At 42.4% G+C, this 12,163-nt stretch overlaps 1 protein-coding gene across 1 annotated transcript in view; it reads right to left on the bottom strand.

Annotated features, from left to right (window-relative positions):
• Positions 1 to 603: 603 nt before the first annotated feature.
• The window catches only part of LOC129816034 (plastin-3-like), a 30,793-nt gene continuing 19,233 nt past the window's right edge, over positions 604 to 12,163 (bottom strand). The window contains exons 5-16 of the mRNA XM_055870223.1: positions 10,118 to 10,250; positions 9,872 to 9,953; positions 9,515 to 9,680; positions 9,122 to 9,264; positions 7,218 to 7,313; positions 6,906 to 7,101; positions 6,716 to 6,794; positions 6,440 to 6,557; positions 6,115 to 6,248; positions 5,341 to 5,464; positions 5,010 to 5,134; positions 604 to 1,635 (exon numbers count right to left, since the gene is read on the bottom strand). Coding sequence (XP_055726198.1) covers positions 1,503 to 1,635; positions 5,010 to 5,134; positions 5,341 to 5,464; positions 6,115 to 6,248; positions 6,440 to 6,557; positions 6,716 to 6,794; positions 6,906 to 7,101; positions 7,218 to 7,313; positions 9,122 to 9,264; positions 9,515 to 9,680; positions 9,872 to 9,953; positions 10,118 to 10,250 — 1,529 coding nt within the window. The 3' untranslated portion in view covers positions 604 to 1,502. The remainder of the gene's footprint in view (positions 1,636 to 5,009; positions 5,135 to 5,340; positions 5,465 to 6,114; positions 6,249 to 6,439; positions 6,558 to 6,715; positions 6,795 to 6,905; positions 7,102 to 7,217; positions 7,314 to 9,121; positions 9,265 to 9,514; positions 9,681 to 9,871; positions 9,954 to 10,117; positions 10,251 to 12,163) is intronic.

The following is a 12,163-nucleotide window of genomic DNA, read 5'->3' on the forward strand; positions in this document are numbered from 1 at the left end:
TATTCACAACCCGCTGCGCCTTGGTCAACTCACTCACCGAAAGAGAGCCGTTATATGCCCCATGGTGGCGTTGGGGTTATGGTATGGACAGGTATAAGTTAAACACAATTGCATTTTATCTATGGCAATTTTGATTGCAGATATACCGTGACAAGATCCTGAGGATCTATACACATCCCAGTTCTTCAATGGCCTGCTTACTCAAACGTCACACAATGTGCATATTTGGGATACTCTGGATGAACGTGTACGACAGCGTGTTCCAGTTCCCGCCAATATCCAGCAACTTCACAGCCATTGTAGAGTGGTACAACATTCCATAGGCCACAAACAACCTGATCAACTCGACACAAAGCAAATAGTGGTCACACCAGACACTGACTGGTTTTCTGAGCCACATACTTAAAGAAAAAAAAATTGTGACCAAGAGATGCATATCTGTATTCCGTCATGTGAAATCCATAAATTATGGTCCAATTAGTTTAGTTCAACTGACTTCTTTAGTTCATGTAACTCTGTACAATCTTTAAAATTGTTGCATTTATATTTTTGTGCAATGAAGATATGCCTAGGTACAAATAAAAAACAGATTTTTATGCATCGTTTGTTTTATTGTTTCCTTTATGTATAAAGCACTGCAGTGTAAACATTTACACACAAGACAAAAACGCATTTGTATGGTAACGCCGCTACATGGAATGCAGAAATGTGTCGGCTATATTTTTTGGTAATATTGAAATCTTTTGAATTCAATATTACCAAAAAATAAGTGGAAACCTTACTGTGCAACAGAATATAGCATCAAGACAAAATGAAAAGGCACAACGAATGAAACTGAACACTGTCAGTAAGCTGCCACTTTCTTCCAGAGTAAGACATCTTTAGTCCAATACAAAAAGGCAAGACAAGACACCCAGCTGCTCTCAGCTTACTAGCTAGCATAATTGAAAAAACAAACTGTAATAAACAGAATATCCTTCAGGCTTGGGCATTACTAAGGTTTGACCTTATGGCTTCTGTATAGAGATATGCAGCCGTTGTCAAGACCAGCTATTAATATATGCATACATTTCAATTGAAAGTTGTTCCTCCACAATTTCAGTTTAACCAAGTTAAACTTGTCATCCACTGTAAGGGATGTTATGAATATGTAGTGTGAACATCAAGCATAGAGTTGTAACAGTAAAAATGCATGTTAACTGGAAAACTGCACATACCATACAGCATTCTGAAACATGAATGGAGTGTTGCATATTGAGAAGTAACATACCAAGTTGTCCTCTAACAGGCCTAGTCTTCTTCAGAAACATGTTATGGGCTTAACTTAAATAAGAATACTACAAAATATTGTGCAAATATATTGCTGTTCAAAACTAGGTTGAAATAACACTGGCACTTTTAGTAACATTATCTTCCACGTCTTTCTAAATTCCCAGGTCGCCCTTCATCAAGCAAATGGCTTGTGGGTAGTTTGTCGATGCCAAAGTGGCACAGCATCTTGGTTAAGGCCACTTCATTCCCCGGCCCATCAAGCATGCGAACACCGTCATAACCATTTTGGGCTTGACCTCCACCAGGTCGTCTGGGAGAGCGTAGACACACACCCCGATCTTCCTCGCCATGGAAATGGCATATCTAAGAGTAGAAAAAGGTTGTTTCATTTAATATTGATCAGCACTTTCTTGCATGACAAGACATCTGACATTTCCATTTGTTGCATATTCATATGTATGATTTCTGAATATATTAGAGTGCCTTCAAAGTATTCATACACCGACTTACTCCAGTGTTACAGCCTGAATTCAAAAAGAAAATAACTCACCCATCTATATATCCCATAAATGACAAAGTGAAAACATGTATAGACATTGAAAATGTATAGAAAATGAAATACAGAAATCTAATTTACATAAGTATGCACACCGAGTCAACACTTTATAAGCACCTTGGCAGCGATTATAGCTGTGAGTGTTAGTAAAAGGCAACTTATGCTTGATCCGAAAATGTGGTCGGCGGCTTCCTATGGAGGGTATGACGCAATTGCGGAGCCTCGAGGCCAAATTGAGCTCCGTACCGCATTCACATTTAACAATGAGGGCTCCATATAGCTCCGTATTCACATGATTGGTTGACAGTAGGTGGGGTGGGAGATCCTGTACAGTGCATTCAGAAAGTATTCAGATCCCGTCACTAACATTGTTACATTACAGCCTTATTCTAAAATGGATTACATACACACAATATCCCATAATGACAAAGCAAAACAGGTTTTTGCAAATGTATTAAAATTATAACAGAAACACCTTATTTACATAAGCATTCTGACCCTTTGCTATGAGACTTGAAATTGAGCTCAGTTGCATCCAGTTTCCATTGATCATCCTTGAGATATTTCTACAACTTGGCGTCCACCTGTGGTAATTTCAATTTATTGGACATGATTTATAAGGTGACACACCAGTCTATATAAAGGTCCCACAGTTCACATAGCATGTCAGAGCAAAAACCAAGCCATGAGGTTGAAGGAACTGTACGTAGTGATCTGAGACAGGGTTGTGTCGAGGCACAGGTCTGGGTAAGGGTACTAAAACATTTCTGCAGCATTGAAGGTCCAAGAACAATGGCCTCCATTCTGAAATGGAAGAAGTTTGGAACCACCAAGACTCTTCCTAGAAGTGGCCACCCGGGGAGAAGGACCTTTGTCAGGATGGTGAACAAGAACCCGATGATAACTCTGCCAGACCTCCAGAGTTCTTCTGTGGAGATGGGAGTACATTCCAGAAGGACAACATCTCGGCAGTACTCCACCAATCAGACATTCATGGTAGAGCGGCCAGATGGCAGCCAATCCTCAGTGAGAGGCACGACCGTCCGCTTGGATTTTGCCAAAAGGCACCCAAAGGACTAAGACCATGAGAAACAAGATTCTCTGGTCTGATGAAACCAAGACTGAACTCTGGCCTGAATGCCAATCGTCACATCTGGAGGAAACCTGGCACCATCCCTATGGTGAAGTATAGTGGAGGTGGCATCATGCTGTGGGGATGGTTTCAGCGGCAGGGAGACTAGTCAGGATCGAGGGAAAGATTAACAGAGCAAAGTACAGACAGATCCTTGATGAAAACCTGCTCCAGAGCGCACAGAACCTCAGACTGGGGCCAAGGTTCACCTTCCAACAGGACAACAACCCTAAGCACACAGCCAAGGCCACCTGGAGTGGCTTTGGGACAAGTCTCTGAATTTCCTTGAGTGGCTAAGCCAGAGCCCGGACTTGAACCCGATCGAACATCTCTGGAGAGACCTGAAAATAGTTGTGCAGCGATGCTTCCTATACAATCTGACCAAGCTTGAACGGCTCTGCAGAGAAGAATCTCCCCAAATACAGGTGTGCCAAGATTGTAGTTGTCATACCCAAGACTCGAGGATGTAATAGCAGCCAAAGGTGCTTCAACAAAGTACTTAGTAAAGAATCTGAATACTTACGTAAATGTGATGTTTATTTTTTATAAATTTGCACCAAGAAAAATGTTAACCCTTTTTCTCACCAAGCAGCACTGCTTGACACACTGCTCGCTTAACCCGGGAGCCAGCCGCACCAATGTGTCAGAGGAAACACCGTCCAACTGGCGACCGTGTCAGTGTGCATGCGTCCAGCCCGCCACAGGAGTCGCTAGAGCGTGATCGGACAAGGACATCCCGGCAGGCCAAACCCTCCCCTAACCCGGACGATGCTGGGCCAATTGTGCGCCACCTCAGGTCTCCCGGTCGCGGCCGGCTGCGACACAGCCCCGATCTGTAGTGACGCCTCTAGCACTGCGATGCAGTGCATTACACCGCGGCGCCAAATTGGGAAGCCTAAAAACCTGTTTTTTCTTTGTCATTATGGGTTATTGCATGTAGATTGATGGGAAAAAACAATTTAATAGATTTTAGAATAAGGCTAAACAAAACGTGGAAAAATTCAACGGGTCTGAATACTCTGAACACACACCCTTCCCAAAAGCTGCTCTGCGAAGCGCAAGTAGTATGACTGCTCTGACTTCTACAGAGGCTGTATCACTGTAAATGTTGCATGGCCAATGCAGATGTCAGATTGACCATGCAGTGCCTTAAGTCTCAAAAAGCTTTCCACGCCTGGATTGTGCAACATTTTCATTATTACATTTTTTATTCTTCAAGCTGTCAAATTGGTTGTTCATTGCTGGACAACCACTCAGAGCTAACGCAAAACCGTATCTCAGCCACATTCAATGTGGTCTTGGGAAGCAACTTGTGTATATTTGGCCTCATGTTTCAGGTTATTGTTCTGCTTTAAGGTGACTTCATCTTCCAGTGTCTGGTGGAAAGCAGACTGAACCAGGGTTTCCTCTAGGATTCTGCCTGTGCTGAGCTCCATTCCATTTCTACTTACCCTGAAACTCCAGTCCTTTACGATTAAAAGCATGCCCATTAACATGATGCCGCCACCACCGTGCTTGAAATTATGGAGTGTGGTACTGAGTCAGTAATGTCTGTTTGAAATTCACTGCTCGACTGAGGGACCTTACAGATAATTCTGTGTTTGGGGTACAGAGATAAGGTAGTCATTCAAAAATCATGTTAGACTGTGTGCAATAATAGTGACTATGTAACTTGTGACTTGTTAATCAAATGTTTACTCCCGAACACATTTAGTCTTGCCATAACAAAAGGGGCCGAATACTTGACTCATGACATTTCAGCTTTTCATTTTTAATTAGTTTGTACATTTTTTGAAAAACATTATTTCACTTTGACATTATGGGGTATTGTATGTAGGCCAGTGACAATCTCAATTTAATCCATTTTAAATTCAGGCTGTAACAACAAAATATGGAAAAAGCACTGTACTTCTCACAACACCATATTTCATGTTTTTAACAGGAAGTATAGCAAAAACCAGTAAGTAATTGAAGCTTGAATTCCTCTTCTTACAGGTCACTAGCCCATATCAAAGTTTGTATGGACAGGTTTATCAGTGGAAGTCTTACTTGGCATTCTCCAGCTTGTCCTCAGCTGCTAGGCTGCTTGTCTTGACCAGGTCATAGCTGATGCTGCCAGGTTGGATGGCATCAATCAGGTCCACCACTGGTAAACTGGTGCTGATCTCCTTGTCCTGACAATCAAGGGGAGAAGACCGTGTTAAATACCCACTTCGGAAATCAGTTCAAGTACTGTGTCAGAATTTGTGGTATGTCACATTAGGTTTGCTGATTAGATGTATTGACAATATCACTACAGAACATAGATGCATACTAAAACTGTCAAAGAGAGAAAAGTATTAAAAATATAACCTAAATATATCAATAAAGCTTGACAAACCTTGAAGCTTGAGATCTTGGTTGTTTTCCCCGCCTCTGACAAGGTTGTATTGACCCATTTGACAATGATGTCATCATTAGCCATCTGGCCATCTCCCAAGTCCTCTAGTACATTCAGAGTATATCTAGGAGAGATGTCAAGTGTTTGCTAGTATATTGATCAGTTTCTGGTGAACTCAGCAGTGGTCAGCATGCAGTCACTGAACATCAGGCAAGAGTAAATGAAAAATAAAGTCAACTTATTCTGCTTAAGAACTAACATGAACAATATTCCAGTGCTGTTGCCTGGGGGCCAGGTTTACAAAACATTTTGCCCTATGCTGCCTTCTCTTATGACCCTGATTTACTGAAAAGCAACCACATGTGAGAGCATGTTAAATATCGCTGACGGTAACACCACAGATCCTAGTATTGTACCAGAACAAATTGGGAATTCTAGTTGGTACACACGCACCACCTACTTCAGCCCATAACCATGCCTAGCTGGACAAATGATAAAATAACAACTTCTGGGTATTGAAGTAACAATGCAAAGTTAAATTGGAGCAGCATATTTTTGGTTTCAGGACACATAAGATTGCCAAAATATTTGACAGTATATGACTGACGAAAAGACAATTGGGGTAAAAAGTTCCTTTCAGCCCTCACCCTTGATCTTTATTTTACCTGTGCTCTTTTGTTTTTCCATAAACAGCCAAAAATAGGAACTACATATTTTATCCCTGGCTATAAAAAGGTATGTTACATATTGATCTAAGCATGTGCCAAGACTCACCTCCTCATGAGCTGCCACAGCAGAGCCAGCGTCAGGGTGGTGTTGCCATCGCTCAGGTCCTGCCCACCAATGCCAACCAGAGAAAACTTGGCCGACATCTTCCCCAGATCCACTGCATAGTTGCAGTTCTCCAACTGAGCGCAGACAAAACACAGTAGGAATCAAGAGAAAAACATTAGTCCCTCTCCAGAACTGGAATTGATGCTGTGGTCTTTTGGTCTATGAGCTTCTGAATAGTTGAACAGTCAATTCTGCAGTATTATTTAGCATTCTTTCAAAGTAAAAATAAATGGAGGAAAATAGATTTTATTTGACAATAGTTAACCTTTTTCATGTTTGTTCCAATCTTGGGATATGGTGGCTTGTTGACTTTGTTGGTCCAGTCGACAGGTACTTTTATCTTTTCATAAAGCTGAAGGATGACCAAGGCGTCTGCTAGGTCTCTATAGAGTAAAGCTAGTTATTTAGGTTACTCATTGATAATAAAGCCAAAGAAACGTTACCCTGTGTATGAACACCACTGGTAGGGAGCATGTTATCAGCAGTATGTCATTGGCGTTTTAATTTCCCATGTAAGTCATTAGTTGAATTTGGTACATACCCATACAGATGATTGACATGTGGGTTCACGCCCAGGGAATTCATCCAGTTCCGGAATGTTCCCTCTTCTCGTGTCTCACCTAAATAGAAAATAGAGCTGTGGAGTCATTTTAAGGTCTAGGGGCGTACAATGTATACTGAACAGAAATCACACAGCAACCTCATGACCAACAGACTAGCTCAGCACCCACCTTCCAGCAGGCCCCAGTCAATGCCCTCTCCCTCAGGCTTGGTGAGAGACGGGTACTTGTTGAAGAGATTGGCCACAAAGGCCAAGTTGAGTTTGGGGTTGCCAGAGACTACGTCGGCTGGTGTGACAAACTGGCGACAGTCCAGCCTGTCAGCATACTGAAGCATGTTCTCTGCCCTCTTCAGGTCATCCTTCTCCTACAGGACAGACACCACAGGTTCATGCTAATGACACATTTCATGTATCCCTTCTGAATTTTCTTAGCCATGTTATCTGTGTATGGAATTTGTATATTCGCCGTAAAAGTGCTTACACTGAAGCCTGCCATGCTGATGTCTGTGTGTGGCTGGTCTTCCTCTGTGCATTTGGGGGAGATTTGGATGAGGAGGTGGAAATAGGCTCTGGAGTCCTGAAACAGAAATCTTGTTTCAATCTCAGCATTGGAAAGAAAGAAACAAGCACACTGGGATACAAGGTTGTGCAGGCCACATGGGAACACAAATGGACAGGTATGCAATGACCATGACAGAAAATATTACAGTACAATGACCTTGACACATGAAGCTATTGTCAATTCCTATACAGTAAGGAAGTTGATCTATGAAGTACCTTTACAGGTTGAAAGGTCTGTCCGCTAAAGAAAAGAGTCAGAAATAAATCAAAGCACAGGCATAATATATAAAACTTAACAAATAATCTTCTATTCTTTCAAAGCGAACAGTTAAAAGTCCAGATTTGGATAAAGCCCTGTTTGAGGCACATTCATCATTATTTTATTTAGCTATTGTTCCAACACTTCATTGTGAAGACAAGAATAGTATTACACTTTACCTTAATTAACCAAATAGAAACAGTGGACATGAATCATAAACACAGTGCACTCAAAGTATTCACACCCCTTGACTTCTTACACATTTTGTGGCATAACAGCCTGAATTTAAAATTGATTAAATTGAGATTTGTCACTGGCAATACCCCATAATACCAAAATGTAATTGTTTTTTGACATTTACACAAATTAAAAAACCTTGAGCCAATAAGTATACAAGCCTAAATAAGTTTAGGTGTAACAATTTGCTTAAGTCACATAAGTTGCATGGACTCACTCTTTGTGCAATAGTGTTTAACATGAGTTTTGAATGATTACCTCATCTCTGTACCCCACACATACAGATAATTGTAAGGGCCCTCAGTCGAGCAGTGAATATCAAAAATATATTCAACCACAAAAAGGTTTTCCAATGCCTCACAAAAGGCACCTATTGGTAGCAGACATTGACTATGCCCTTGAGCATGGTCAACGTTTTACACTTTGGATGATGTATCAATACACCCAGTCAATACAGACGTGCTTCCTAACTCGGTTGCCGGAGAGGAAGGAAACTGCTCAGGAATTTCAACATGAGGCCAATGGTGACAAAAACAGTTACAATTTAATGGTAGGAGAAAACTGAGGCTGGATCAACATTGTAGTTACTACACAATACTAGCCAAATTAACAGAGTGAAAAGGAAACTAAGCTGCACAGAATAAAAAATCATAAATTCATTTGTTTGCAACAGGGCACTAAAGTAATACTGCAGAAAATGTGACTGAGCAAGTCACTTTGTGCCAAATAAAAAGTTATGGGGCAAATCCAATACATTATCGAGTACCACGCTCCATAATTTAAGCATAGTGGTGGCGGCATCATGTTATGGGTATACTTGTAACTGTTAAGGACTGGGGTGTTTCAGGATAAAAATAAAATAAAAAATAAAACATAATGGAGCTAAGCACCGGTCAAAATTCTAGAGGAAAATCTGCTTCAGTCTGCTTTCCACCAGACACTGGGAGATGAATTTACCTTTCAGCAGGACAATAACCTAACAGTTTTGAATGAAATCTGGTAGAAAATCTTTGTCTTGCAATGATCAACACCCAATTTGACTAAGCTTGAAGAATTTGCACAATCCAGGTGTGGAAAGCTCAGATACTAACCCAGAATGACTCATAGCTGTAATAGCTGCCAAAGGTGATTTTAACATGTACTTACTCAGGTGGTTGAATACTTATCTAATCAAGATTATTTTCTTCCACCTGAGAGAATATGTAGATCATTGACAAAAAAAGACAATTAAATCAATTTTAATTTCACTTTGTGATGACAAAATGTGAAAAAAGTCAAGGGGTGTAATTACATTGAAGTTACTGTACATGGATTTTACACATCCATACCTTGATGTCCAAGCTGAAGTTACTGATTTTCTCCCAGCCAGCGTTCTCCAGGTGGAAGTTAGCCCAGCGCAGCAGCAGCTCCTCTGGAGACAGCTTCATCAAGTCCTCCAAGGTCTCTCCATTCTTCAGCAGAGCAGCCAGGGCTGAAGGAGACAGGGTCACAGGACATAGTCAGCTACATCACCGCAACTCACTGACCAGAGGTCTTCAGACAGAAAAAAGAAAGAAACTCCAACACTGAGGACAGACTACCGCGACATCAATGTTGTGACATAAAAGGAAAGACACCTTTGATCCTTGTAATAGGTCAATGTACCGTGACGAGGAATAACATGGTTAAATACCAGGTTCATGAGTCGCCAAAGATGTGATAGTGCTGTGAAAGTCCCTCACCTTCATTCCTGCTGAGCTCGATGTCAGCGAACAGGCCGATCTTGATGATTTGCCACAGCAGGCCCAGCACCAGGTGGGGCTTCCCCTCCCTAAGGTCCAGAGCCCCGATGTTCACCACATGGCAGCCAATGGCAGATGCCGAGTTCAGAGCAAGGTTCAGATTCTCCTGTAGGACGAACAGAAACAGAGACCGTTTTGAAATACCGTTCACAAAAGAGAAACAAGGCCTCCCACATATGTAAATTAAAACAGATGACAGTAATTATATATTTACAATAGCATGGGGTGGAATGACTAGATCTAACAATCACTCAGTCAACTACAGTATATGACCAGTTTGGTTGAGTTTGTAAAGACCTGTATTGTGAACGGTGTCAGTTTTGTCTTGTTTATGGTCCTCTCGTCAATCGTGTCTGGCACCGACAAGTTGATCATTTTACTACAGGAGCACAAACAGCTGGTTTATGAGGGGACCTAATGTTGGAAGACAGGTATGCCCCATTTCAAACCACCACGTGTAAGGAAAAATAGCTGTGTTAGGGGCTGTAAGGCTTGAAGGGCAGGAATTATACAGAACACAATAATATAAATCTATGGTCTCACCAGAGAACGATGCCGTCTCCCAGGGCCTTGAAGAGGGAGTCTGAGTTGGGGTCCATGGGCAGGACGTGCTTGCAGTCAGGGTCATTCTCCAGCGCTGTGTTGATCCAGTTGACAAACGCGTACCGTTCCTCCTCTGCATAGGACAGCACAGAGAAACACCAAGCCAACAACTAGCACCACGTTATAACCGTGGCGGTCGGTGCCGTTTAAAATGACGGTGGACGATAAAACATTTTATCATTTCAAATACAGTATATTGGATGACTCATTCAGCCCCGGCCTGCTAGCTTGTAGCCCCGGCCTGCTAGCTGTCTGAATCGCCGTGTTTCCAACCAGCCCAACCACTCACTGGACCCCTATTGATCACCCGGCTACGCATGACCCTCCCTAATATTAATATGCCTTGTCCATTACTGTCCTGGTTAGTGATTGTCTTATTTCACTGTAGAGCCTCCAGCCCTGCTCAATATGCCTTAACCTACCATTTAGTTCCACCTCCCACACATGCAGTGACATTACCTGGTATAAACATCTCTAGAGACAATATCTCTCTCATCATTGCTCAATGCCTAGGTTTACCTCCAATGTACTCACATCCTACCATACCTCTGTCTGTACATTATGCCTTGAATCTATTCTCTCATGCCCAGAAACCTGCTCCTTTTACTCTCTGCTCTGAACGCACTAAACGACCAGTCCTGTTAGCCTTACCCTCATCCTACTTCGGTGATTTAGAGGTTAATCCAGGCCACAGGTGCTCTCATTTGTTGACTTCAATAACCATAAAAGCCTAGGTTTCATGCATGTTAACATTAGAAGCCTCCTCCCTAAGTTTGTTTTATTCACCGTTTTAGCACACTTGGCCAACCCGGATGTCCTAGCCGTGTTTGAATCCTGGCTTAGGAAGTCCACCAAAACCTCTGAAAATGTCCACCCCTAACTATAACATTTTCCAACAAGATAGAACTGCCAGAGGGGCAGTATTGCAATCTACTGCAGAGATAGAACTCTGTCTTACTATCCAGGTCTGTACCCAAATATTTTGAACTTCTACTTTTAAAGATTGATCTTTCCAGAAACAAGTCTCTCACTGTTCCCGCTTGCTATAGACCACCCTCTGCCCCCAGCTATCTTCAGAGCTCGTGCTGCTTGGTGACCTAAAACGCGACATGCTTAACACCCCGGCCATCCTACAATCTAAGCTAGATGCCCTCAATCTCACACGTTATCAATGAACCCACCAGATACAACCACAAATCCGTAAAACACGGGCACCCTCAGATATCATCCTAACCAACTTGCCCTCCAAATACAACTCTGCTGTCTTCAACCAAGATCTCAGCGATCAATGCCTCATTGCCTGCATCCGTAACCGGCTTGCGGTCAAACCACCACCACTCAAATCAAATGTACTTATATAGCCATTCTTACATCAGCTGATATCTCAAAGTGCTGTACAGAAACCCAGCCTAAAACACCAAACAATGCAGGTGTAGAAGAACGGTGGCTAGGAAAAACTCCCTAGAAAGGCCAAAACCTAGGAAGAAACCAGGCTATGAGGGGTGGCCAGTCCTCTGGCTGTGCCGGGTGGAGATTATAACAGAACATGGCCAAGATGTTCAAATGTTCATAAATGACCAGTATGGTCAAATAATAATAATCACAGTAGTTGTCGAGGGTGCCGCAAGTCAGCACCTCAGGAGTAAATGTCAGTTGGCTGTTCATTGCCGATCATTTCAGAGCTGGTCATGGGTGCACCTCAAGGTCCTAAACGATATCATAACCACCATCGGTATTCATCGACCTGGCTAAGGCTTTCGACTCTGTCAATCACAACATTCTTATCGGCAGACTCAACAGCCATGGTTTCTCAAATGACTGCCTCGCCTGGTTCACCAACTACTTAGCAGATAGAGTTCAGTGTGTCAAATCGGAGGGCCTGTTGTCCGAACCTCTGGCAGTCTGTGGGGGTGCCACAGGGTTCAATTCTCGGGCCCACTCTTATGTATACGTCAATGATGTTGCTCTCGCTACTGGTGATTCTTT

This window comes from Salvelinus fontinalis, chromosome 2 (assembly GCF_029448725.1).
Source record: "Salvelinus fontinalis isolate EN_2023a chromosome 2, ASM2944872v1, whole genome shotgun sequence".
Classification (NCBI taxonomy): domain Eukaryota; kingdom Metazoa; phylum Chordata; class Actinopteri; order Salmoniformes; family Salmonidae; genus Salvelinus; species Salvelinus fontinalis.